Source organism: Mirounga leonina, unplaced genomic scaffold (assembly GCF_011800145.1).
Source record: "Mirounga leonina isolate KUSES-001 unplaced genomic scaffold, KU_Mleo_1.0 Mir_173, whole genome shotgun sequence".
Classification (NCBI taxonomy): domain Eukaryota; kingdom Metazoa; phylum Chordata; class Mammalia; order Carnivora; family Phocidae; genus Mirounga; species Mirounga leonina.
In genome coordinates this window covers 3547781-3572560 of record NW_023270447.1, presented here as the reverse complement: position 1 = coordinate 3572560, position 24780 = coordinate 3547781, and the positions used below count along the sequence as shown (strand labels likewise).

At 40.7% G+C, this 24780-nt stretch overlaps 2 protein-coding genes across 2 annotated transcripts; one reads left to right on the top strand and one right to left on the bottom strand.

Annotated features, from left to right (window-relative positions):
* Nucleotides 1-601: 601 nt before the first annotated feature.
* On the bottom strand, nucleotides 602-9445 carry TAF13 (TATA-box binding protein associated factor 13). Its single transcript, XM_035017864.1, has 4 exons — nucleotides 9345-9445; nucleotides 8408-8486; nucleotides 4717-4814; nucleotides 602-1850 (listed from the first exon to the last, which is right to left on the bottom strand). Exons 1-4 carry the CDS (start codon nucleotides 9369-9371, stop codon nucleotides 1680-1682), a joined length of 375 nt encoding a protein of 124 aa, XP_034873755.1. The 5' UTR covers nucleotides 9372-9445; the 3' UTR covers nucleotides 602-1679.
* Nucleotides 9446-19238: 9793 nt separating this feature from the next.
* On the top strand, nucleotides 19239-24523 carry TMEM167B (transmembrane protein 167B). The gene is made up of 3 exons (XM_035017863.1): nucleotides 19239-19449; nucleotides 21385-21516; nucleotides 22058-24523. Exons 1-3 carry the CDS (start codon nucleotides 19440-19442, stop codon nucleotides 22138-22140), a joined length of 225 nt encoding a protein of 74 aa, XP_034873754.1. The 5' UTR covers nucleotides 19239-19439; the 3' UTR covers nucleotides 22141-24523.
* The last annotated feature ends 257 nt before the right edge of the window (nucleotides 24524-24780 follow it).

Genomic DNA, 24780 nt, shown 5'->3' with positions numbered 1-24780 from the left:
AAGGACAGGGCTCCCTCAGACAAGTACACAGGGAGAAGGCAGCGATCTACAGCCCAGGAAGAGCCCTCATCAGACCCCAACCATGTTGTCACCCTGATCTGACTTCCAGCCTCCAGAACCATGAGAAAGTAAATTTCTGTTGTTTCAGCTGCCCAGTCTGATATTTTGTTACAGCAGCCCTAGCTAAGATGGGTACCAGGATAGCTCCCCTAGTACCAAGTATTACCAGTTCTTTCTTCAAGGTGAAGTACACGCTGATTAGCAAAAATATCAATATAGCGAGATATTATTCCACTCGCATTCTTGACTTCAGCTTAGACTGGAGTAGTTTTTCAATTGGTTTTTCCTTTTTTTTTTTTAAAGTAGGCTCCATGTCCAACACAGGGCTTGAACTCATGACCCTGAGATTGAGAGTCACATGCTCTACCAACTGAGCCAGCCAGGTGCCCCGGTTTTTACTTTTTTAAGTAACAAAAAGATCAGTCCACCTATCTTGAATCTCATTATCAATTCAGGAGGATTGCAAGAATATAGAAAAAAAGTTTTCAGTGAGCTCAAGCAGCCAGAATTATATTACTAGTAATGGGAAGAAAAAGTCAAATTCAATTATTAATCTAATTTTTTAATTTATTCCTTGTATCAACAGATTAAGAAAGTGAAATTCTCCTACATGCTGATTTATAGATAATGTTTATAAGCAGTACACAAAACAGTTTCAGAGTAATATTCAGTGATCCCTTTAAATGCAGTTTTAATCCTTATTTTAAACTAAGTGCAATAATTTAATACAATAAGCTAAACACACACAAAACTTGTATATCCTGAACTACAAAAGTGGTTTCCATAGCCATATATGGTTTTAGTCAAGTACACATTTCCACAATGAACAAGTACTAACAAATACATTAATAAAACACTATCCCAAATGCTTATCCTGCCATCAGCTTTTTAAGCAATACCATTCCTACTACTGAAAGCATTTATTTCTAGAAGCTTTAATCTGACCTGGGAAAATTAGTTCTCTTAAAACTTGACAACTAGTACATTATAAGCCCAAAAGGTTTTAAATCAAAAGCCTTCCAATACGGAAGAATTCACATGAAACTTTTAGTTTAAAAAATAATTCTTGTAATCTAAAGAATATTAAAAAAAACAAATATCTTAAACATTCCTACAAAAGACTATCTTCTTGTATCATCTTCTCCTTAAAAAAAAAAGCAAACCAGTTCACTATCTTTTAATAATCTCTTAGACTACCGTAGTCTAAAAACTTTAGAATACATGAAACACGTCTTAGCAATCATAGTCGAAGGTGCCCTATAGATTTCATATATTAAACAGCTACGGTATAGCCTACAAGGGCACAAATACACCCAATACATAAATACTACTTCATCACTTAGTCAAAAGTCAGAAGGAACCACATAGTTTGCAAGGTACTTCAACTTACATGTGGTCATTAAAACCCAGTAAGTAATTCAAGTATAGTCCTATAAGGGCAGGCAATTCAAGGCTCAAATATCATTCTAAAATCGAAGACATGAAAATAAAAGCTGAAGACTTTTTGTTTCTCCATCTTGCATATACATGGCTAGATATTAGGACCCCAATGTGGAAAATAAAGTTATGATATATGGTTTCCCCAGAAGATAATGAAGCTTCAGAAAGTACAGAAGGTGTCAAGATCCATAGTTTGCTTCATCAAATGCTTTTCTAGCTCGTTTCAATTCTTCATTCATAGTAAGCAAGTCTTTAACCCTAGCAAACTTCCTTGGGTCCTTTCGAATCAAGAAGACGATATCTTCAACTTGTACCCGACCTTGTCTTCCAATTGACATTGCCTTGTGAGTCTATTACAAAGAAATAAATTAAATTAACTTAAAACAAATCTAATATTTTACTCTTTCAATTTGCATTTATTTAATACTGGTGAGTTTGAAGATTTTCTCTTCTAATTATTATACCTATTCATTTGTGAATTGTCTTCCTATTCATGTCCTTTGTCTACTTTCTACTGTGTTATAGGAATGTTTCTCTTAATGGTTTACAGACATTTTTTAATACTAAGGACATTAGGGGCACCTGGGCGGCTCAGTCATCAAGCGTCTGCCTTCGGCTCAGGTCACGATCCCAGGGTCCTGGGATCGAGCCCCACATCGGGCTCCCTGCTCAGCGGGAAGCCTGCTTTTCCCTCTCCCACTCCCCCTGCTTGTGTTCCCTCTCTCGCTGTGTCTCCCTCTGTCAAACAAATAAATAAAATCTTTAAAGAAAAAAATACTAAGGACATTAAAACTATCAAATCTATTGATGTTTCTTTTTTGATCTATGTAGCTTTGTCTTCATTTTTATAATTCTATAATTTCTTTAACTGCACATTTCATTTAAGCTTTCTGTCTCAGTAGTTGACAAATAGTGGTAGGTTTTCTTAAATTCAAATAAATCTCATCTCCTATCATACATTCATCCTGTACAAAAACAAAGATTCGGGGTGCCTGGGTGGCTCAGTCAGTTAAGCATCTGCCTTTGGCTCAGGTCATGATCCCAGAGTTCTGCGATCGAGCCCCACGATGGGCTCCCTGCTCAGCGGGGAATCTGCTTCTCCCTCTGCTCCTACCCCTGCTCATTCTCTCTCTCTCTCTTGCTCACTCTCTCAAATAAATAAAATCTTTAAAAAACAAACAAAGGTTCATCATAGCATTATTTCTAATGACTAAAAAAGGGGAATCTATTTAGTAAGGCATTAAATAAATTTGGGCACATCTAATCAATTAACATTATAAAGCCATTAAAATTATAGTGTTATGCAAGGACACAGAGGACAGAGTTCTACTTAAGTGAAAAAGCAGGCTCTAAGACTAAATATACTATATGATTTCAATTTAATAAAGTTTAAAAATATGTGCAAAAAATCAAGAAAATATTCACCAAAATCTCAGCATTAGGGGTCTCTAGGTGGAAGGATTACAGATTTCTATTTTCTTTTCTGCATTTTTTTTTTTTAAAGATTTTATTTATTTATTTGACAGAGAGAGGCATAGCGAGAGAGGGAACACAAGCAGGGGAAGTGGGAGAGGGAGAAGCAGGCTCCCCGCAGAGCAGGGAGCCCGATGCGGGACTCGATCCCAGGACCCTGGGATCATGACCTGAGCCGAAGGCAGACGCTTAACCGACTGAGCCACCCAGGCACCCCTTCTGCATTTTTTTTTTTTTAAGATTTATTTATTTGAGAGAGAGAGAGAGAGGAAGAGAGAGCACAGAGGGACCGTGAGAGGGAGAAGCAGACTCCACGATAAACAGAGAGCCTGATGTGGGGTTCGATCCCAGGACCCTGAGATCATGACCTGAGCCAAAGGCAGATGCCCAACTGACTGAGCCACCCAGGCACCCCTTTCCTGAACTTTTTTATACTTCCTAAATTTAATAAATATTATTTTTATAAATAGAAAAGAATTTTTAAAAATGTATACTGTCTGATGCAGGAATTTTACTTCTATTATTCCGTACTAAGGAAATAATCCATAACACAGGGTAGAAATTCATAGGAACACAACCGAACTCAGTATTCCCAACCCTGTGAATTTATCCAAGGAGATGGGAGGAAATTTCATGAATATGGTCATTCAAAATTATCTATTCACTTAATAATCTGTAAATAACTTATACAAGAAAGAAATGGTTAAATATATTAGAAAACAATTTAAATTAATTTTACTTAACTACTAAAATAATTGTGATTATTGGGGCGCCTGGGTGGCTCAGATGGTTAAGTGTCTGCCTTTGGCTCAGGTCATGATCCCAGGATCCTGGGATAGAGCCCCACATCCGGCTCCCTGCTCAGCGGGGGGCCTGCTTCTCCCCCTCCCCGTATTCTCTCTCTCTCTGTCTCGAATGAAAAAAAAAAAAAAATCCTTTAAAATAATTGTGATTAGAATATAGGAAGTATGTACTGTAAAATTTTGAGTAAAAAATGCGTACCATGATTACCACTATGTAAGCATTGTATACATTTTTTTTTAAGATTTTATTTACTTGGGGCGCCTGGGTGGCTCAACTGTTAAGCGTCTGCCTTTAGCTCAGGTCATGATCCCAGAGTCCTGGGATCGAGCCCCACATCGGGCTCCCTGCTCAGCGGGAAGCCTGCTTCTCCCTCTCCCACTCCCCCTGCTTGTGTTCCCTCTCTCGCTGTGTCTCTGTCAAATAAATAAATAAAATCTTAAAAAAAAAAAAAGATTTTATTTACTTATTTGAGAAAGAGCATGAGAGGAGAGAGGGAGAAGCAAAGCAGGGAGCCCAATGTGGGGCTCGATCCCAGGACCCCGAGATCATCACCTGAGTTGAAGGGAAAGGCTTAAGTGACTGAGCCACCCAAGCGCCCCAGCATTGTATACATTTAAATAAATACTGAAAGGGGGAAACTTACATTAGATGTTGGGATTATGGTTACCATTTTTAAATTTTACTCAAGGATCTTATAATTATGTCCTTATAAATAAAACTCAGGAAAGGGTAGACTATTGTATGTGTACACATGTACATATGTGTATGTTTACATATCTATGTATCTTTAATGATAAATAGTAATCAGTAACTTCCACAAAAAGGCACTCAAATGGATAATCTTATTTCAAAAGGATGGCATAGTTCTAGTCTTAACTAAAAGTTAGAATTTCAAATCTATTACTCAATTAACTAAGACCAATTACAAAAAAATCTTACCATTTCAGTGATGAACTCTATGACAAGGTCTTCAAGAATATCCACTGACTCAGTATAAGGATTCTGGTCATCCCCAAACCCATACATCATACATCGCACTGTAAAAGAACAATCGTTTTTGTTTACCTGAACAAATTTAACAATTTTACCAATACTTTTTTCAAATTAGAAATGGACTAAGATAGAGAAGATACTTGTATAAACGTATTTACATTGTGTCTACAAGCACGGACTTAAGTGTAAAAGATTTTAACCACAATCTCATAACCAACTGTTCCTAACTGTCCTTCCCTAGTAGGAACTCCTCCCAGCTACTGAACCCTGACATCAATATTCTTTCCCTAACCTCTATTACCTATTTACCCACAACCCTGGAATAACCTTAAGTAGGAAATGCCATGGCAGTGACAGGATGAGTAGCAATGGCTCAGCCCTTACTGAGAGTGTTCTGTGCGTATATGGTCTGGGGTTAGGGGAGGGCAGTGGTGCATTGGAAAAGAGAAGGCAAAATCCTTTCTGATACTAACAGAGGGAAAAGGACATGAGAGAAATTGCTCCAATTACTTCTTATATGAAGAACAGGGTAATCAAATGGAGAAAGTAAACTATGTAGAATCTTGGTATTTCATTTCCTAGATCAATGAATGCACTGCTAACAAAGTCCTTTCAGGCTTCATCTGAAAGAACCACAGAAAATGCAGAAGAGAAAAAAAACTCTAATACAGAGTAATAAAAATAAAACTCATTTAATCCTCACAACAATCCTTTGAAGTAGATACTATTATTATCCCTATTCCACTTAGGTAAGAAAACTGAGGCACTGAGCTAAGTGACTTACCCAAGGTCACACAAATAGTAAGAGATGGAGTCCACGTTTGAACGCAGGTGATCTGGCTCCAGAGTCTATATTCCTATCCTCAACAGTATTACACTTCTTGGTAGTTTAAGGCAGATGGGATCCATATGGATTATCATCCTATAGGCTATAAACCCCCAGTTAGTCTATGGACAGGCTTTGAGAAACCCTTGAACCCTTCTGAAATTATATGTAAAAATTTTATATATTATTTGTGTGTGTGCACTGTTCTGCAAAGAATAATCAACTCTTACCAGATTCTGAAAGCGGTATATAAATGTTAAAAAAAAAAAAACCTATCATAGGTTGGAAATATTTTGTATCTGAGTGGTGGTTGTAAGTATATGTAAATACATAAAATTCATCAAGCTGTTCATTTAAGACTAGTACAATTTAAGTACAGTAAAAACAAAACAAAACAAAAAACCCTAGAACACTTTTAAAGGAAGAAATGAGTACATTAAGAATAATTCCTATTTAGGAGAAGCAAAAGTTGGTCGAACTGAAAGAATTAGGTACACCAGGCCTAGGGAGGAAAAGAAAGGGGTGATCTGGAAGTCAGGCTGGGATAGAGGTATCCCTAGGGTTTAAACTGGCAAGAGCCTTTAGGTCCAGATACAGGGGGTACAAAACAAACACAAGAGCCAATATTTTTTCTCCCTTTTGGATTCTGACAACTTTTTTGCCTTTTCTTTTTTGAGATAATTTCAGACTTACAAAAGAGTTGCAAAAATAGTACAGAGCTCCCAAATACCCTATATCCACCATCCCCTGATGTTAACATCTTATAGAGCCACAGACATTTATCAAAAAGAAGAAATTAACACTGATACAATTCAGAACTTACTCAGATTGTACCAGTTTTTCAACTAATGTCCTTTTTCTATTTCAGGATCCCACACTATTTAGTTATCATGCCTCCTTACTTTCCACGGAGCAGTGACAGTTCCTCAGACTTTTCTCATCTTTCATGACTATGACACTTTGGAAGGACACTGGTTAGTGATCTTGTAGAATGTTCTCCAATTTGGGTTTGTCTGGTGTTTTCTCATGATTAGACTGTGGTTACACATTACTAGAAAGGGTACCATAGAGGTGATGTGCCCTCTTAATGCATCATATCGGAGGTACGTGATGTTAATATGTATTACTGGTGAACTGACTTTGATCATTTGGCTCACACTTTAATTTTTTTTTTAAGATTTTTTATTTATTTATTTGACAGAGAGAGACACAGTGAGAGAGGGAACACAAGCAGGGGGAGTGGGAGAGGGAGAAGCAGGCTTCCCGCTGAGCAGGGAGCCCGATGCGGGGCCCAATCCCAGGACCCTGGCATCATGACCTGAGCCGAAGGCAGACGCTTAACGACTGAGCCACCCAGGCGCCCCTGGCTAACACTTTAGACATTATTTGTCTGCCAGGATTCTCCATTGTAAGCTTACTATTCTTCCTTAAAAATTTGAGTAAGATACTTTGTCATTAACATTGTGATGGGCATAATTCACTAGTATGTATGTAAACTGCATTTGGTTTGTAAAGACACAAATGCCAATGAATGCTTTGAAACACTGTGTTAGAGTAGCAAAAATTTTTTTAAAAAGGTTTAGGAGAACAGAGCTTGGCCATTAAGGTATATCAAGATTCAGGTAAGACAAGGAGAAGGCTCTGAAGATTCCAAATTCTTATTATCACAAAAATAAAGCAATCCAAGTAGGACAAAGGTTTCTGCTTAGAACTGACAATGCAAACATCACTCTGGGATGCTCTGGTGTGGAAATCCCCTTCTTAGGCTGATATAAGAAGTAAAAACACAAATGGAGTAAAGAGTATCAAAGATGGATTAAGGAGTGGTCAGCTTTAGGTGAGAAACTGAGATATGGAGGATTTGAGTCGTTAAAAAATATATATATAAAGCCCTACTGACTGCAGTTTCAAGAGCATTTGGGAACCACTTGTTTGACCCAGCATAAATAAACCATATCTTTTTTTTTTTTTAAAGATTTTATTTATTTATTTGAGAGAGAGAATGACATAGAGATAGCATGAGAGGGGGGAGGGTCAGAGGGAGAAGCAGGCTCCCCGCCGAGCAGTGAGCCCGATGCGGGACTCGATCCAGGGACTCCAGGATCATGACCTGAGCTGAAGGCAGTCGCTTAACCAACTGAGCCACCCAGGCACCCAATAAACCATATCTTCATGTGTTGTCTCATCTGTCAATACTCAGCCATAACTGTGTAAAGGACACAGGATGGAGAGCACGTTGTCACAGTGCCTTTCAGGGGCTGGCTTTGACTATCACTAGAAACAGCAGCTCTCCCTCTTGCTACTGCCAAAAAGAGTCAAACCAGCCTACTGAGGGAATATACTAGAGAACCAATACATTATAATCTCTGCCACTGTAATGTCTTACACTGTTCACCACCTTTCTGTCTTGTCCAATGCCTTAGTCCAAAGCCCCAACTTAATTCCATACCCTCAGCACCTGTCCCAGGATCCATCAAAACCTCTGACTTGCAGACAAAGGAGTTCTGCTGCAATAGCAAGGGACACAAAAAGTAATGGAGGTATGTTCTAAGGCCCTGAACTGAAACACTGATCACATTTCCTCACTTTAAAAAAAAAAAAAAAGTGTATACACACACCCACCCACCTATACACATATAATTTGGGGTTAGGATCACTCGTATCTATGATTCAGAAACTAGAGAATTTTATAGGGAAATCTGAGAATATTGTCCCCACAGAGAAACACATTCAGAACATTAATCTACTTTGAACAGACATGTCCAAAAGTTTTTATCATCTGTAATTAAATCATTGTCAAATATTACTTACATTCTTTAGAAAAAAGTCTCTTCCTTTTACCCTGTCCGCCTTCTGCACCTCCTCCAATTTCTTCATTTTCTTCCTCAAACTATAAATTAAAATGTATATATAGAAATGTCAAGTACTGCATTTGATTTTTTTTTCCATTTTCAACACTGTGTCATGCCAGAGAGCCTAAAACAAGCAGCAAATTATGAAATCTTAGCATTTTAGGAGCCTTAAAGACTATCCAATCCAACTTCCCACTCATGCAGGAATGGCTTCTACAGTGTCCCTAACAAATAGTCCTACTGCCTCTCCTGGAAGAGTTCCAATAACCATACTTTCTTTTTTTTAAACCAACTAGTTGGCCTAGTACTACACAGTTTTACTATTAAGAGTTGGTATTTTTAAAAAAGGGAGAGAGAGAGTTGGTATTTAATCAAAGTAAGCAGAACTAGTATTTTCTAAGCACTGCTCATACAGGGCTAGGAACTTCCCTCAAATAAGCCTTAACCCCATTTTATGCCAGGAAAACCGAGGCTCAAAGTTAAGTAACTTGATCACAGATAACAGATTTTGAAATCCAGGTTGCCTGACTTTCGGTCCATCATTTTCCCACAACTTTACAGTAAGTATACAGTTTTGTTACCAGCTGCGGTGTTCTTTCATGAGAGCTAACAAATATTAGCTTTGTCCTCTGATGACCGTCCAGGCGATTCAAAGAGTGTCTAGCAAATGCAAACCAAAAGCAAAGAACAAGGAGCCACCTTCCTACTCTTCCGTCACGTCCTGCCCCACGTACTAAGAGATGAATCCGAAGGGAAAGGCTAGCACGGCGTGAAGTCCCCGAACTCTCTCGAGGGAATTCGCTAAGGAAAATCTCGAGTGACTCTGAACTCAGGATCCGCTTCTGTACCCCAGGGAGTGAAGAAAAGAGTGGGGTGGAACAGTGGTGGTCACTCACAGTAGGGTCTTCCTCCTCGTCGGCCATGCCACCAGCCGGCTTACACGGCTCCGCCACCTCCGCCCAGCGGGTTTTACTATTTCCTCTGCCTCACTTCCGGTGACGCGCCGGGCGGGGCGGGGCCTGCTCGGCCAGCTGGGGGGGGGGGGACGCGGGGGAAGATGCGCAGAAACTAACAGCAGAGGCCACGGAGTTCACGGAGGCGGATGAGCTCTGCGCTCTGTGATCGGGGTCACGGATTAATTAAACATTAGCCAAAAAAAATAAATAAATAAAGGAAATCGTGGGCTGAGCGGTGTATAGCTTGTTGTGGCTCTGAATTGCCTTCTACATATCGAATCACCACTTCCTGGTTCGGGGTTGTGAAGCTATGCGTGCTTGGGCTGCCCGAAGAGTGTATTTAAACAAATTTAACAACTGATAGTTACACTATTATTAAATGCCAAGCACTGTACGGGTTATTGGGTATGTTTTTCTTCGCTATTAGGTTTTTTTTTTTTTAAGATTTTATTTATTTATTTGAGACAGAGAGAATGAGAGAGAGAGAGCACATGAGAGGGGGGAGGGTCAGAGGGAGAAGCAGGCTCCCTGCCGAGCAGGGAGCCCGATCGGGACTCGATCCAGGGACTCCAGGATCATGACCTGAGCCGAAGGCGATCGCTTAACCAACTGAGCCACCCAGGCGCCCCCGCTATTAGTTTTTAAGAGGAAAACACCACCCCTTAGACTGAGGATTAAGTATTTGTGGGGAGTTTTGTGTTCAGAACAATGAGGAAAACCACTGGCATTAGAAGGCTAAAGCTAGGGATAGCAAATGTTCTGCAGTGCAAGACATGATGCCACACAAGGAAGGGTCCCACAATATTTCTGAATGTCCTGCTAAAGATTCATGCGAACGAAAAATCTTTAATTATCTGAGCTTACAACCTGACATTGTTAACGTATAGACACAAAGCATGTCCTATGCTCTTAACATCTGATTTTCTAGGAATGCAACTGTGAGATAATATAAAATATATATAGTGGTCTCTGCTGCCAGTTCCTGGCACAGAGCTCCTAAAACCCTTGCAACTTCCTAAGTGGTAAGCGGATAGGAGCATCGTTTGTTCTCATGAGGCAATTTAGGGTGGGCTCCTGGCTGGGGGCTGTCACCAGAAAGGCCAAGCCACGATCAGAAGGTTGGAGTTTTCAGCCCCAGCTCCCATTCTCCAGAGATGGGAGGGAGGCTGGAAATGTAGCTAATAATTGATCATTTCTACATGAGGCATAAAAATCCCAATAGTAGGGGGTTTGGAGAGCTTCCAGGTTGGGGAACACATCCACCTTTGGAGAGAATGACACACCCCCAACTCCACAGGGACAGAAGCTCTTCACTTAGGACCCTCCCAGACCTCACTCTAATCATCTGGCTGTTCATCTAAGTAAATATTTCCCTGAGTTCTGTGAGCTGTTCTAGCAAATAAATCCAAGGGGGAGCAAAGTCATGGGAACCTCTGATTTGTAGCCAAGGTGGACAGACATGTGGGCAACCTGGGACCTACTACTTGTGATTGGCATCTAAAGTGGGAGGCAGTCTTGTGGGATTGAGCCCTTCCTTAGCCCATGGGATTTAACACTATCTCCGGGTAGATAGTGTGAAGAATTGAGTTAGATTGTAGGACACCCAGCTGGTGTTACAGACAGTTTGGTGTGGGAAAAGAAGCCCACATTTGGTGACCAGAAGTGTCAGAAGTTAAATGTTCTGTGTGCAAGTAAAGAAGAAAGACACAGGGAGGAATGAACTGAGCTTTTCCCAAAATAGTAAGTACCCTAAAATTGGAGGGATATTGTATTTTGTTTTGTTTGGAACTTACCAAGAGCTGTGAACCATTTCAGGAAATAATGTCACCAAAAGCCACATCACTTGTAATAATTTGAGTAGCCCATACTCACTGGAGTCATTCTGCATTTGTAGCTCTTGCATTCATGGTGATTCTACATGTAGGGGCAAGCATCTAAAATCATTATACCCTCTAGTGTAGTCATGCCTGAGCATTTATATCTTGAAACATATTATAATTCACTGTCTGTATTTTATCTTTCTATTACAATAGGGCATTATATATTATTTTTAAATCATTGGATAGTTAGGTATATTTGTTATTTGTTGTCTGTAACAAATTATCCCCAAACTTAGTGGCTTAAAACAAACATTTATCACACAGTTTCTGTGGGTCAGGAATTTGGGTGCAGGTTAGCTGAGTGCAGTTTAGCTGGCTCAAGGTCCCTTATGGTGCTGGTAGGGTGTTTGCCTGGGACTACAGTCTCATCTGAGGTATTGATGGGGAAAGATCCACTTCCAAAATCACTTACATGGTTGTCCACAGGATTCAGTTCCTTCAGGTTGTTAGACTAAAGGCCTCAGTTCTTCACTGGCTATTGCCAGAGGCCTCCCTCAGTTTTTTGCCATATGGTCCTTTCCATATGGCAGCTTACAACATGGCAGCTGGCTTCTCTCAGCACAGATGAGGGAGAGAATCAGGAACACCCAAGACAGAAACCACAGTGTTTTTTTTGTAACCTAACCTTGTAAGTGGCATCCCATCACTTCTGTCCTATTCTATTTAAGAGAATTCAACTAAGTGCAGCCTATTCTCAAGGAGAGGGGATTACACAAGGATGAGTTTAACAGGAGGCAGACATCATTGGGGGTTCTCTGAGAGGCTGCCTACCAAAGTATGTTATATGATCTGTGAATGTCATTTCAGAATAATAAAGGAGACATTATAATACTTTTGTTATTTAAGGAAGATTGTTGAGTCTGATAGGGTTGAGAATCGCTGTGTTAGGTAGTGATAAAACTCTGGCCTTGTCCAGGGGTTCAGGTATAAAACATTCACAGTGTCCATTATCAAAGGATAGATAAAATGTGCTGTACCAAGAAGTACTATGAAGCAATCAGAAGTAATAGACTAACCACATGGACAGAGCTTAGAAACATAGTGCTAAATTTACAAAGAAACACAATGAGATCTATAATGTAAATTAAATATAGAGACACACAAAAAGTAGATATTTTACAGGAACAAATAAGAAAACATATACATTTAAAAAAATATATACATTAAATACATTGAAAGGTTGTGGGGCAATGCACGGATAAATAACAGGTGAAGGACTTTGGAAGGGCCAATTACAATAGTATGTCATGAACTGCAGAGTGTCAATAATTTAACCTTCTGAACCTGAGATTCAAAATATAAAAGGTTAAAAAAAATGCAGTTATGAGCAGAGCAGAAATAAAGCAGAGAGAGTGAAAAGTCATTGTGTGCTTCTAGGAAATGTTTCAGGTGGATTACCAGAGCCCAGTTTGTTAGGTGGGGATGCGGGAAATGAGGCTGGAATGAAGCTGGAGTTAGAGTGTGAAAGGCCTGGAATGTTCTCTTCAGAGACTGAACTTCACAGTGCAGAGTTCCTGGGAGGTCTTTAAGCAGAAGAGACACACGACCCTATCTTTAAAAAAAAAAAAGATCACTTGAGCAGGGAGACCTAGGATGAGAGATGATTAGAACCTGAATTAAAAAGAAGGAATTTAGGAGGTAGAATTTACAGGACTTTGTGTCTGAATGAATCTGATAGCTACGGAGAGAGAGGTTTACATCCAGATGGATGGAACGTTATTAATATAAATTGGAAAGTAAAATGGGAAATCTATTGGGGTGGGGGGAGAAAATGAGCTCAGTCTAAGCGTCTAGAGATGTCCTATAGGCAGAATGACACGCAGGGCCGAAAAACCACAGAGAAATTGGGACCAAAGAAAATGGTGTGGGAGACATCAACACAAAGGTGAGAGTTTAAAGACTGCTCAGCAATAAAGGCAAGAGAGAAGGGGGGCAAAGGGGAGATCCTTAGAAATGGTACCTCACGAAACAGAAAAGAAGGAATGGTCCAAGAGGTAGTGTTGAAATAGATTTCTAGACCCACGGTGGAGCTATTCCTGCCCCAGGTGCCACGTCAGCAAATGGAAACTTGATTGTTCTGTTTGACCAGAAATGCAGCATATTCCTTAGCCAATCCCCAAATGCCAAGCCAATTCTGGGCCTTCTCACTCCAAACAAGGTTGACTATCAGCCAGCCAATCAGATATTTTCATTTTTCTCTTTCTTGTTCTTTATTCTTTATCCTATAAAAGCGTTCTGCCTTCCATGAAGTGTTCAAATCCAAGGCCTTTTCCTAAATCTCTTTAATCATTTTTAACTGTAGGAAAAGATAAAGAAGAAAGATGAAGAGGAAAAGAACATATTTCGAAAGCCAAAAGAGAAAAAATTTCAAAAAGAAGCAAGTGGTCAGGAGTGCTCTGTGCCACAGAGATTAAGAGTTTAAGAGATTGAAGATGAGGCCTAGGATTTGACAATTAGGAGGTGGTAGAATAATCTGGACAAAATAGTTTCAGGGCAATAGTGAAGACGGAAGCCAGATTATAAGAGGTTAAGGAATGAGTGTATAGTTGGACAGTGAAGGGTAGAAAAGCAAAGAGAGGAAAATAGCCTTAAAGGACAGTAGGCTCAAGGAAGGTGGACTTTGAATAAATAATTATCAAATGAGTAAGGCTGTGAATTTGTGCCAGACACTTAGCTAACTGCTAGAAAAAGTCAGGGTTTTATTATGGCAAAAAAGTGGAATGAGCTTCTAAAGAAAAGGTTAATGACAAAAGAGATTTGTTCCCAAAAGAATGGAGTCAGCAGAGAGGCAGACAGCAGTAGCTGATAGAAGCGAGCGGTAGAGCTGAGTTGTGGGAGAAAAACTTGGACAGAAAGGCAGTGGGAGGGGCTATAAGAAATGAAGAAAACAGGAGGCTGGGTGGTGGGCTTGAGGCATATATTAGGATGGGATAGGAGAGGGCAGGCAGGTAGTACCAACTAGACCCCAAATCCAGGAGAAGCTAAGCAGTCCCACCCTCACCCTGCCGCACCCCCCTCCACCCCACCCCTCACTCCTTCCCCTCCACCCCAGGGTACAGACTTCAGTGCCACTCCCTGTTTGGGGTTGAGTGAGGTAGTGTCATTTTTTTAAAGTGGCTTTCAGAATTTCCACAATAATCTTGTGCAGTCTTAACCATCTGCTTCTTTACTAAAGAATACCTATACCCTTTGGTTAAACTTGCTCCGGGGTCAGATGAGTCGGTTTTAAAATCCTAGCTGTACTTGGGGTGCCTGGGCGGCTCAGTCAGTTGAGCATCTCACTCTTCCTTTCTGCTCAGGTCATGATCTCAGGGTAGTAGCCCTGAGTTGGGCTCCACACTCAGCATGAATCTGCTTAAGATTCTCTCTCTCCCGGGGCACCTGGGTGGCTCAGTCGTTAAGCATCTGTCTTTAGCTCGGGTCATGATCCCAGGGTCCTGGGATTGAGCCCCGCATCAGGCTTCCTGCTTGGCGTGAAGCCTGCTTCTCCTTCTCCCACTCCCCTTGCTTGTGTTCCCTCTCTCGCTGTGTCTCTCTCTGTCAAATAAATAAATAAAATCTTAAAAAAAAAAAGATTCTCTCTCCTCTGCCCCTCCCCCTACGTTATGCCTGCACACACACACACTCTCTCTCAAAAAAAAAATCCTAGCAGTACTACTTACCAGCTATGCTACTTTTGAGACAACTTACTTGACCTCTCAATACATCCCTTCCTTATCTGTGAGATGGAGATAAGTTACTAACCTTCTAAGGTTATTAGGAGGCTCGGATGTGTAAACACCCGGAAGGTGCTTTGAACTGTACCTGGCATGTAGTCAACATTCTGTGTTAGCTGTTTTTATTCCAGAACCTATCTTTCAGCAGCATCTTCTGCTGTTCTCCTTCATGAACTCCCCATTCTAGTTCCACAGACCACATTCAATTATGCACACAACAAAATATTTCACAAGCACCTGTAAAATGTGCAGCACTGGTATGGGACTGGGGATAAAATGACAAACATTGAAAATACACAGTCCCAGGCTCATGAACCTTACAGTGCAGCAGAGGGACATGAACTGAATAGATATTGTATGATCCTATCAGAGCATGATGGCGGAAGGCAACCCAAGAAGGTCAGCGATGCCTTCTGTGAGCAGATGAGGTTTGAGCTGAGACCTGAGGGATGACTGGAGTTAGCCAGTGAAGGAGAAAGGCAAGAGTGTGCTGTGCCCCAAACTTATCCTGTGCTTTTCCATCTCCATGCCTTTGATCACTCTACTCGTTTCCCACTAAAATACCTTTCTTATTGAAATGCTACATGCACCTTTCCAGCCCAGCTAAAATGTCTGCACCTCCACTAAGCCTTCCCTGGGCTCTCCAGCTGAAAGCACTTTCTCCTTTACTCTCCCACAGCACTTAATTTTCATTTTCCTTCGACACTTCTCACTTTCTACTGTGTTTTCTGGTGATTTATACACACGGCTTATCTTGTCTGCTAAGTCTTATTAAAAACAGAGTCTGTTTCTCATTCATCTTTGAGCTTCCAAAGGATAGTACATTCCTTAGGCTCAGAAGTCCCGGAATAAATATTTGTAGCATAAATTAATGCCTGTTTGACATCCCTTTTCAAATATGTTGTAATTCAAATGAAGCTATTGTTGCAAGCTGCGCCTTTGGGACTGAACTTACTCTTTGGTTAAACCAGAATGCCATAGTCATGGTCCCCATGACTGATTAGTGTTCACCACAGTGACCACAAAAACCCGAACAAACAGGCCACTGTTCTTGACTGACAGGTGTTTGGCAACAACTGCCTGTCTTCCAGTGGAGGCTGAAATGAACTGAGGACGGACTGTCTGAACTGAGTCCCCAGTCAGTGGGGCTCTATTTACTCCTTGCAGTTTGGCTGCAAGAGCCAGTGGCCCAAGCTTTGGCCTGATGTAAGGCTATATGGTGCTTTCCAGCGTGACAGAAACACTAATGCTTGGAACAAAACCATCAAAGATTAGTATCAGTGGAAAGGATCCCAGTTTGAAGCAGTGTCAAAACAAGGGGGAAGGGAGCTCTGAAGTCAGACAGACCTGGGTTTGGATCCTAACGAGCTATGTGATGTCACCCACGTGCCTTCTTTGAGTCTCAGCTTTCTCATTTTAAAAATATTCTGCAAAACAGTTATGAAGATCAAAGATAATGTCATTACATACATAATGCCTGTGCTCTATTAAATGTGTTCATTCATCTATCTTCTTCAATACAGTTTGTTCTCTGAGGGCAGGAACTCATTTTTGCCTCTAATCCTACAGAATCTAGCAAAGTGCTGAGCACATAATAGACACTGGTTAATATTTTTTAAACAAATGAACAACAACAACAGTAATAACTGGGGCACCTGGGTGGCTCAGTCATTAAGTGTCTGCCTTTGGCTCAGTCATGATCCCAGGGTCCTGGGATCGAGCCCCACGTTGGGCTCCCTGTTCGGCGGGAAGCCTGCTTCTCCCTCTCCCACTCCCCCCGCTTGTGTTCCTTCTCTCGCTGTGTCTCTCTCTGTCAAATAAAATCTTAAAAAAAAAAACACAAAAAAACAGTAATAACTAGCCTTTATGGAGCCCTTACTTCATGCCAGGTATTGTTGTAAACAGTAATTCATCTAATCATTCAATGACCGTAGAAAGGAGCAACCAATACAACCCAATTTTACAGAAAGAAAACTTGAATTTAATTTTTAAATATAAAATTCTTGGTATAACAAATTTTGAAACAAAAATCTGGTGAGATTCGTTTTATTCAATAAAAAGATAAACTACTTTATAAAACCTGGAAAAGAAAAAATGTAGTAGAGAGAGAAAGAAAGGTCATAAATGTAAGAGTGGGAAGAAGGAGTAGGAAGAAGAAAGACACATAGAAAAAGAAGAAATGGAAATGGGCAAATTCTGAGCAGAGAATAAAATAACTACTTATTCGGAGTAGGATATTGTGGTCTATCACTGTCCTTTGAAATGGTAATTAGACAACTAATCAGTCACTCTGCTCAGCTCTTCAACTGTCCTTGACTTTGTCCTTAAACTTCATTCTTAAATTCTGAGATCCATGGGGAAAAACACTTATATTTCAGAGAGTGACAAAAATTGGAATGGTTTTGGGGCACCTGGGTGGCTCAGTCGGTTAAGTGGCCAACTCTTGATTTCAGCTCAGGTCATGGTCTCAGGGTGGTGAGATGGAGCCCTGCATCAGGCTCTGAACTCAGTGGGGAGTCAGAGTCTGCTTCAGAGTTTCTCCCTCTCCTTCTGCCCCTCCCCCTGCTTGTGTGCTCTCTCCCTCTCTAAAATGAATAAATAAATCTTTTTTAAAAAATTAGAGTGGTTTCCTTCTAGTACAAAATGAGATAAAGTTATTACCAAAACAGTAAATGGCATGAGCAAAAACTGTGAAAGCAAACAGCACCATTTGAAGAATACAGAAGTTATTTTCACAGCTGAAGCTTAAAGTCTACCTGGGAGAACAGTGGAAAGTGCTGCAGGAAGGCCATGAATAGCAAGGTAAGGAGTTAAACAATATTTAGCAGCCAGTGGTTGCTGTTACGGGAAACAACAGTTGTGATTTGGAGCAAAATTTTCTAGTCCTCAGTTCAGAAGACCAGAATTATTGCTAGAGTGTGACACTGGGTAGTTTTACCCTAAACCTCAGTTTATCTCCAAAATAGGGCAATAAGGCACTTGTGAGGATTAAATAGGATAATACGACAAGGTGTGTTGGCTTTGGAAATGTCAAAATCTTCTACGAATGTTAAGTTTTCACTACTGGAGGATAAAATTGATGCTTAAAGAAGACTGACATAGTAAAATCACTAACATGATGGCTGCAGGATTGAAAAGGGAACAATCTGAATGACATCTTGAAAAAAGCTAATTGACACAAAGATAGCTTACAAGTTTAAACTTTAGTGACTGGGGGAAAGGAATATTAATCCTAGGAACTGGGAAATCGGAGGGGAATTGCATTTGGCTTTAAACATTTCAGATATCAGAAGAACATCTATTAGAAATGTAATATTGGAGCTTGGATAGGACATCAACTCAAGAACTCTGCAAAGAAGTAGTAGTTGAAACCATGAAGAGAATAGGTTGCCAAGTGAGAGTTAATAATGAGAAAAAGAGGGTGTTAAGTTTCTTAGGAACATCTATATAGAGGTGGAAGAACCTGAGTAAAGACAACAATTAGGTGCAGGTCAGTGACGCTAGCACAGTTCAATAGTATCCAAAAAAGAGGAGAAATTTTTTAGTTGAAGATGAGTTACATGATCAATCCAAATTAGTGAACGTGAATTTATTCAGGACTTGGTTTGGGCTCTATGGGTGCAGGGAATTAACGATTGCTAGTGGTATTATTAGTGCTGATGCTGATCTGGATAACAATTGATGAAAGGTTCAAAGGCCAAGACAATTAGAGATTTTTATGTTGTTTTTGAGTGGTTGTGAGCAGTTTATTTGGGCAGGGGGATTTGTCTGTTTATGTGCATAAATATATCTGGCCTTGTCTTAGGTTTCGTCCCCTATGTCTCCCCCCCGGCCCCGCATTTATTTTTATTTTTGCAAGGAGTATGTCTTGCATTAGACTTCCTTTGGCTCGTCTCCACTCCAGCTCTTAGAAGGAGGCATTTGCGAGCTTTTTTTTCTGTAACGAAGCAGGCCGCAGTCAGCAGATGGCACTGCAGCAAGAGCGCCACTGAGTTCCTTTAGGACCTTGTCAAATCACTGGTAACCTTACTTACAATTTCAGCCTCGGAAGATTGAGTTGAACTCTCGCCGAATTTTATTTTTTATTGCGGGGTGGGGGAGAGCGCGCGCGCGAGAGCAAGCGTGAGCAGGGGGAGGGGCAGAGGGAGAAGGAGACACGGTTACCATGGCCACTTAGGAAGCTTCTCGGCTGGCGCTCTTCTTACGCGTGCATTTGCAGCAAGCACCACCCACACAAGTTCCCTAGCTCCGCAATCTGCTAGCCACTCCTGATTGCATTCGGCGCTCGCCTCCCTGCTCTTGCGCCTGCGTACTACCCCTCCTACCCGTCGCTGCGGCCCCGATCGGGAAGTGTCAACAAGGAGCTGGGTTCCCCAGTCTTCGCCGCTACCACTCACAGCTGATCCCGGAACCCCTAGCCAGGCCCGGGCCCAGCCGCCATGACGAACGGTGAGAGCCAACGCCCAGAGTGGAGAGTGGGAGTAAAGGACGAGGGGAAACGTGGCGGGCGGGACCGGGACTGACGTGGCCATTCTCCCCGCCCCCTCCCAGCCCAGCCCCACCGTGGCTTCTCAGTATCCATAACTCTTGTCCCCCAAACCCTTCCGCGGTTCCCCCGTCCCGTGTCCATGTAGAAATACCAGTGCCTCTCGTCTCCACACCCCGAGTCCTCAGTCCCTAGCCTGTGCTTTCTCTTCCCCCTTCCTAGAAGTTCGTTTTAGCCCTTGACTCCTAGGCAGGCCAGTCCCAGTTGGACTATTGCTTTAGGACCAGGGGAAAGAGAGGATCCTCCTCTCAGCCCCCTACGTTCTCATACTTTCGGACTGTAGCCTCATTGGGAGGACCAAGAAATCACAGAGAGTGTCAAGCCTAACACTTTCCTGGAGGCGAATGTAGACCCTTAAAGTTCTCCTTGTTTTTGAAAAAATGCCGGTAAGCTTTCTCTTGTTTGATTATAAAGTCCTGCCTGAGTGATCCCATCTGGAGACCCTGGCTAGTGTTGCAAGGGTTGGATTTAGACACTGCCTCTTCTAAACGATGTGGCAGTTGCAACCCTGTTTATCCGACCTAATTTTCCAGACGTCTTCGGACACTTTATAGACATGATTTCTTAATTCCAGGGAAGTGCAGGAAGCAGGACTTTTATGGTCTTTAGAGTCAGCTTTATACGAAAGAAGAGAAGGCCTCCTAGTATGATTTGAGGGGCACAGGAAAGCATTTCTCAAGAGTACCTTCTCCATAAGCCTAGCAGTGGAGACTCAGATTTCACCTCTTTGTGAATTTTGGCATTGTCTGCAAGAACTTATGAAAGTAAAAGAATAATACATTAAATAATACATTAAAGCATCATTCATCATAAGAATTTAGTGTATGTGTTAATTTACTGGGCCCTTTTTCATATGACACCTGGCTGTGAGATAAAACTATCTGGAGAGAGGGAGATAGAGTGGTCCGGAACTGGCAGATACTGATTATGTAAAATATCCTTTTGGAGCTTCCTGGGCAAGTCACAGGTCTGAGGTTACTAGGCACAGTACCAGAAGGGACATCTCTGGGAGGAAAAAATCATCTGAACCAGGAAATAAGAGAGCAATCTGAAACATAGTAATCACTGAGTAACTTCTTCCCTCCTTTTATGGTCTGAAAAAAAAATTTTTTTTTTTTTTTTTGCAGTTAGGTGCTTCATTGTGCTTTCATGTACAAGAAATAGCTTGTTTTACACATGTAAGAAATAGAACTAATTGTTCAAAGCTTTTTTCCACAATTCTATGTCGACACCTGATACTTTTTTTTTTTACAAGAATCTAGTTATTCTAGCAGAAATTTGGTTTGTAAGTAGAGTATCATGCATGAGGTATAAGATAAGCATAGGAAAACTGTAGTTTATGAATTCTAATCCTTGCTATTTCCATTAAGCTTTACTTTTGCCTTAACGTATTTTTCAACAAATGCAGATCTGAGAGACTTGGCTAACCATCTGGCTCTCCTTTAGCACATGAGTGATTGGTAATAGGAACATGGGTACTTTCCTCAGCTCAGGCTCCAAGGATTCTTACGCCTCTCTCAAACTTACCAACACTGGCCATTCCTGGGAGATTGATTCCACTAAAGTGATGCACTTTTCTCAGGACTTGTAGCTCTTGAAAGGGGAGGAGAGGGTGCAGTGAAATCTTTATGAGGGGATTGTCTACAAGCAATTTGGGAAACAATGAAGTAACTTTATTAGTCCCAGGATTTTGGCTCCCTGTTGTCAAGGGTTAGCATTGCTGGTTGATTTTATCACCTGGATATTATATCACTCTGTTCTCCTTGGAGTTCCAAATGGGATCACAAGCTAAATTAGTACCAAAGGTGTGTGTGTGTTTGTTTTTCTTTCTGTAACAGTGTACTCCTTGGATGGGATTCTGGTGTTTGGTTTGCTCTTTGTTTGCACCTGTGCTTACTTCAAGAAAGTACCTCGTCTCAAAACCTGGCTGCTCTCAGAGAAGAAGGGAGTTTGGGGTGTGTTTTACAAAGGTATGATCATCTCTGGACAGGGAGAGGAGATGGCCATCTCTGGAGAGTGGGGTGCTACAAAGTGTAGCGGGTGGGACAGGCTGGCATTGCATTTGGTTCCACTTTTACATAATCATTTATTTTAGCATCCAGGTAATTTTAATATTCACCATGGAGTAAAAGTATCTAAATTAAAGCCATTTAGACTGGACTAGAACTGTTGGAATAGTTTCCCAATGAAAAGTTTTTCTGAATTTCTGGAAAGAATATATTGGAGTCTCTTTTTAAGTTTCATTAACTCAGATGCTTTTTTTTACTTTTTATTAAGGGTAAGTCCTACCTACCTAAATCTTTTTTCAAAATAGAGCAAAATATAAACAGTATATTCACCTAGAACCTAGAGCTTAAGGATAGTATTTAAATGTATCCCCGGGTGGGTTCCTGAGAACCTTGATAGGTCTCTTTGTTGTGACTAGAGATTTCAAAATACCACCTTGAAAGTGAGGACTTAAATGAAAGGCAGGGTGTGATTTCTTTTTCTCTTTTTACTTTTGTCTGCCAGCCGCTGTGATTGGAACCAGGCTGCATGCTGCTGTGGCAATTGCCTGTGTTGTAATGGCCTTTTACGTCCTGTTTGTAAAATGAATTCCAAAGCATCCGTCTCATCAGCTGCCAACCAAGAGGATGAGGGTGAAGAAACTGTCCGGGGCCTGGGCCCAGCGTAAGAGAGCTCAGCTAAAATCATCAGAGTCCCCAAGATGACACCACAGCATCTACCCCTGCCATATATGGGGAAAATTCCTCATGGTTACAAACATTATTTATGCTTCAGGGGACTCCAGAAGGCCAACTTCCTTTGCTCTGTGTGTGAATCAGTCCTCAGCAGAGAGCATATAATGTCCAGATAAATTAATACCCCACGGTGATAAGATTACATACCTCCTACATAAAAACCTGTCACCTATTCTGTTCTTCAGCCCATCATCAGAATCTCTTCAAACTGAGGCTCATTAGGGAACAACATAAGCTGTATTCACACCTCTTGGAAGGAGAGAGAATTTTCAAGTCTTGGACTTTTTTTTTTTTTCACTGTTTGATTTGGATTTGGCAAGTTGGTGGGGGCGGGGGTGAGTGGGTGGGGTGGAGAAGGGAGGAACAGGAGTTATACAATGCCAAGGAAATTTTTTGGCTTTGGAAATTTCTCTTTCATATACCCATTTGGGAACATAAGAGAGAGGCATGGTCCTCACTGCAAACAGAGGACAGATGAAATAGCTGTGCTGTGTGCTGGTAGCTCAAGAGTTTGCCAAGAAAACCTGGGTCTACGTAAGATTTGGGAATTAACTGTCCATGATGAGACCAGAAGCAGTAACTTAGGTAAGGAAAAATGTTCTGTTCACCAGTATCCCCCAAAGGAGACTTCATCCCATCAAATGGTATATGGAAAATGAATCCATTGTTGCAATTTTCCTAAAGCCTTTGTATATACTCTAAATTACTGAGTGCTAAATAGTGTTACTCGGCCTTAAATGCCACCACTAGGGGAAAGAGAAAGTATTGAAGAAATAATTTTTAATATATTTGCAGTTAGGGTAAAAGAAATCTAGTATATAATTCATACACTAGTAAAGTCAACTAGTATAAGAATTTATTGTTATGTTAGATGGACGTTTTGTCATGTTATCCAAGACACAACCTTATTCTGTGTTTGAGTCTGGATTTTTATGGCAATTTTTAATTGATCACTTGTTTTTCTTGGGCAACTCTTAGTTTTCCGCATATTGCAGTACTCTAGCTATCTCTTGGAAGTTCTTTGTATTATAAGAACATGATAAATTCAAATGAGTGAGAGAAGTTGCTGATATTCATGGGCATGTTTGGAAAGTTCACAGAATCCACGAATAAAATGAGGGTGTTTTCTAAAGTAAAGGAAAACATGTTTGCAATGGAGGTTACTGGGCTTTTCTATGGATATGGTAATTCTTACACAAATCATTTTAGATGACTCAACATTTGGAGGGAAGAATTCTCCATTTAAAAAGAGAGAGTGTTGGCCTAAAATTATTGTAAAGAGCAGGCATCAACATAGGAACAAATTGAATTGTCCGTTACAGTAAAACTTGGCGGTGGACAAGTTAGTTGTGGTTGACCCCTGTGTGGCAGGAAATTGTCTTTTTGTCTTTTCCCCAAAGAAAAGCTGCTAGGAAGTTTAGGTTCTGATATAGACAGTTTAGTGCTTTGAGGGTTTCTCTAAAGGTGTAAAAAGTCCTCAAGTAAACACTACATGTCTAATCATCTCAGAGTTGTGGCTTTTTTGTCTCTTCAAGAATTGGCCTGCAGGGTAAATTTCGATGATTTATATGTTTTCGATTGTCACTTCTGAGGATCTTTCACACAAGGGAAAGGACATCTATTGGAACAGAAAGGAAGAGTTACACCTTGTAGGTGTGTTTGGGACCTGTTGACCAGCAGGAACGTTATTCCCTGGAAATAAAGGTTCAGCATGTTTTGCACTTGTTACTTTGTAGCTTTAATGACTTGTTTTCCAGTAGGGCTAATGTCTCTAAGCTTGGTGAGAGCTGCTTCACTTCACAGTTCTAGTTGTTCAAACCCATTTTTACAGCCTCCCGGGTGAGTCATCTTGACCTAAATTGTTATATTTTGAGATGTTTTCCTACGAGAATGTACCAAAAAGTGCACAGAATGAAGGTAATTTACAGCAAGAAACAAATACACAGCTTATTTCATTTCTTGCCTTTATGTAAGCAGATAAGCAGAAGGCTGTTTAACTCATTACTTTGGTTGATGTGTCATATGTTTTTCAACTGAAAATGGTAGGAAGTTGTTCCTCTGAGGGAGTTTTTTAGGGGTGGAGGAAGGGGGATAGCAGTATTGCCTCAGATTCAAACTGGCATCACCATAAACCCTGAATGCCAGGGTGGAATGAAGTCAGCCTTTTATAGTTTAATACAGTTTTTTATTCACCATTGTCTGCACAAATCCTTGAAAATAAAATTTCTTTCCCTACCATTTTTGTCCACTTATTTGTCACATGATCAATTCATTGAACTTTGTTCAGTACTTCCCTTGGTTCTACCCAAGTATACCTTTTTAGTTTACATTGGTGAATATCATTATTCTTGTTGACCCCTTGTGATGGTCACCAAATATATGATAGTTCAGAATTTATGAAGGTGTAGTTTTCTCCTTTGAGGGAGCTGATAACATGTATCAGCTTATATATATAAGCATGTATATACCAATAAGTTTTGAGGTATGTTAAGT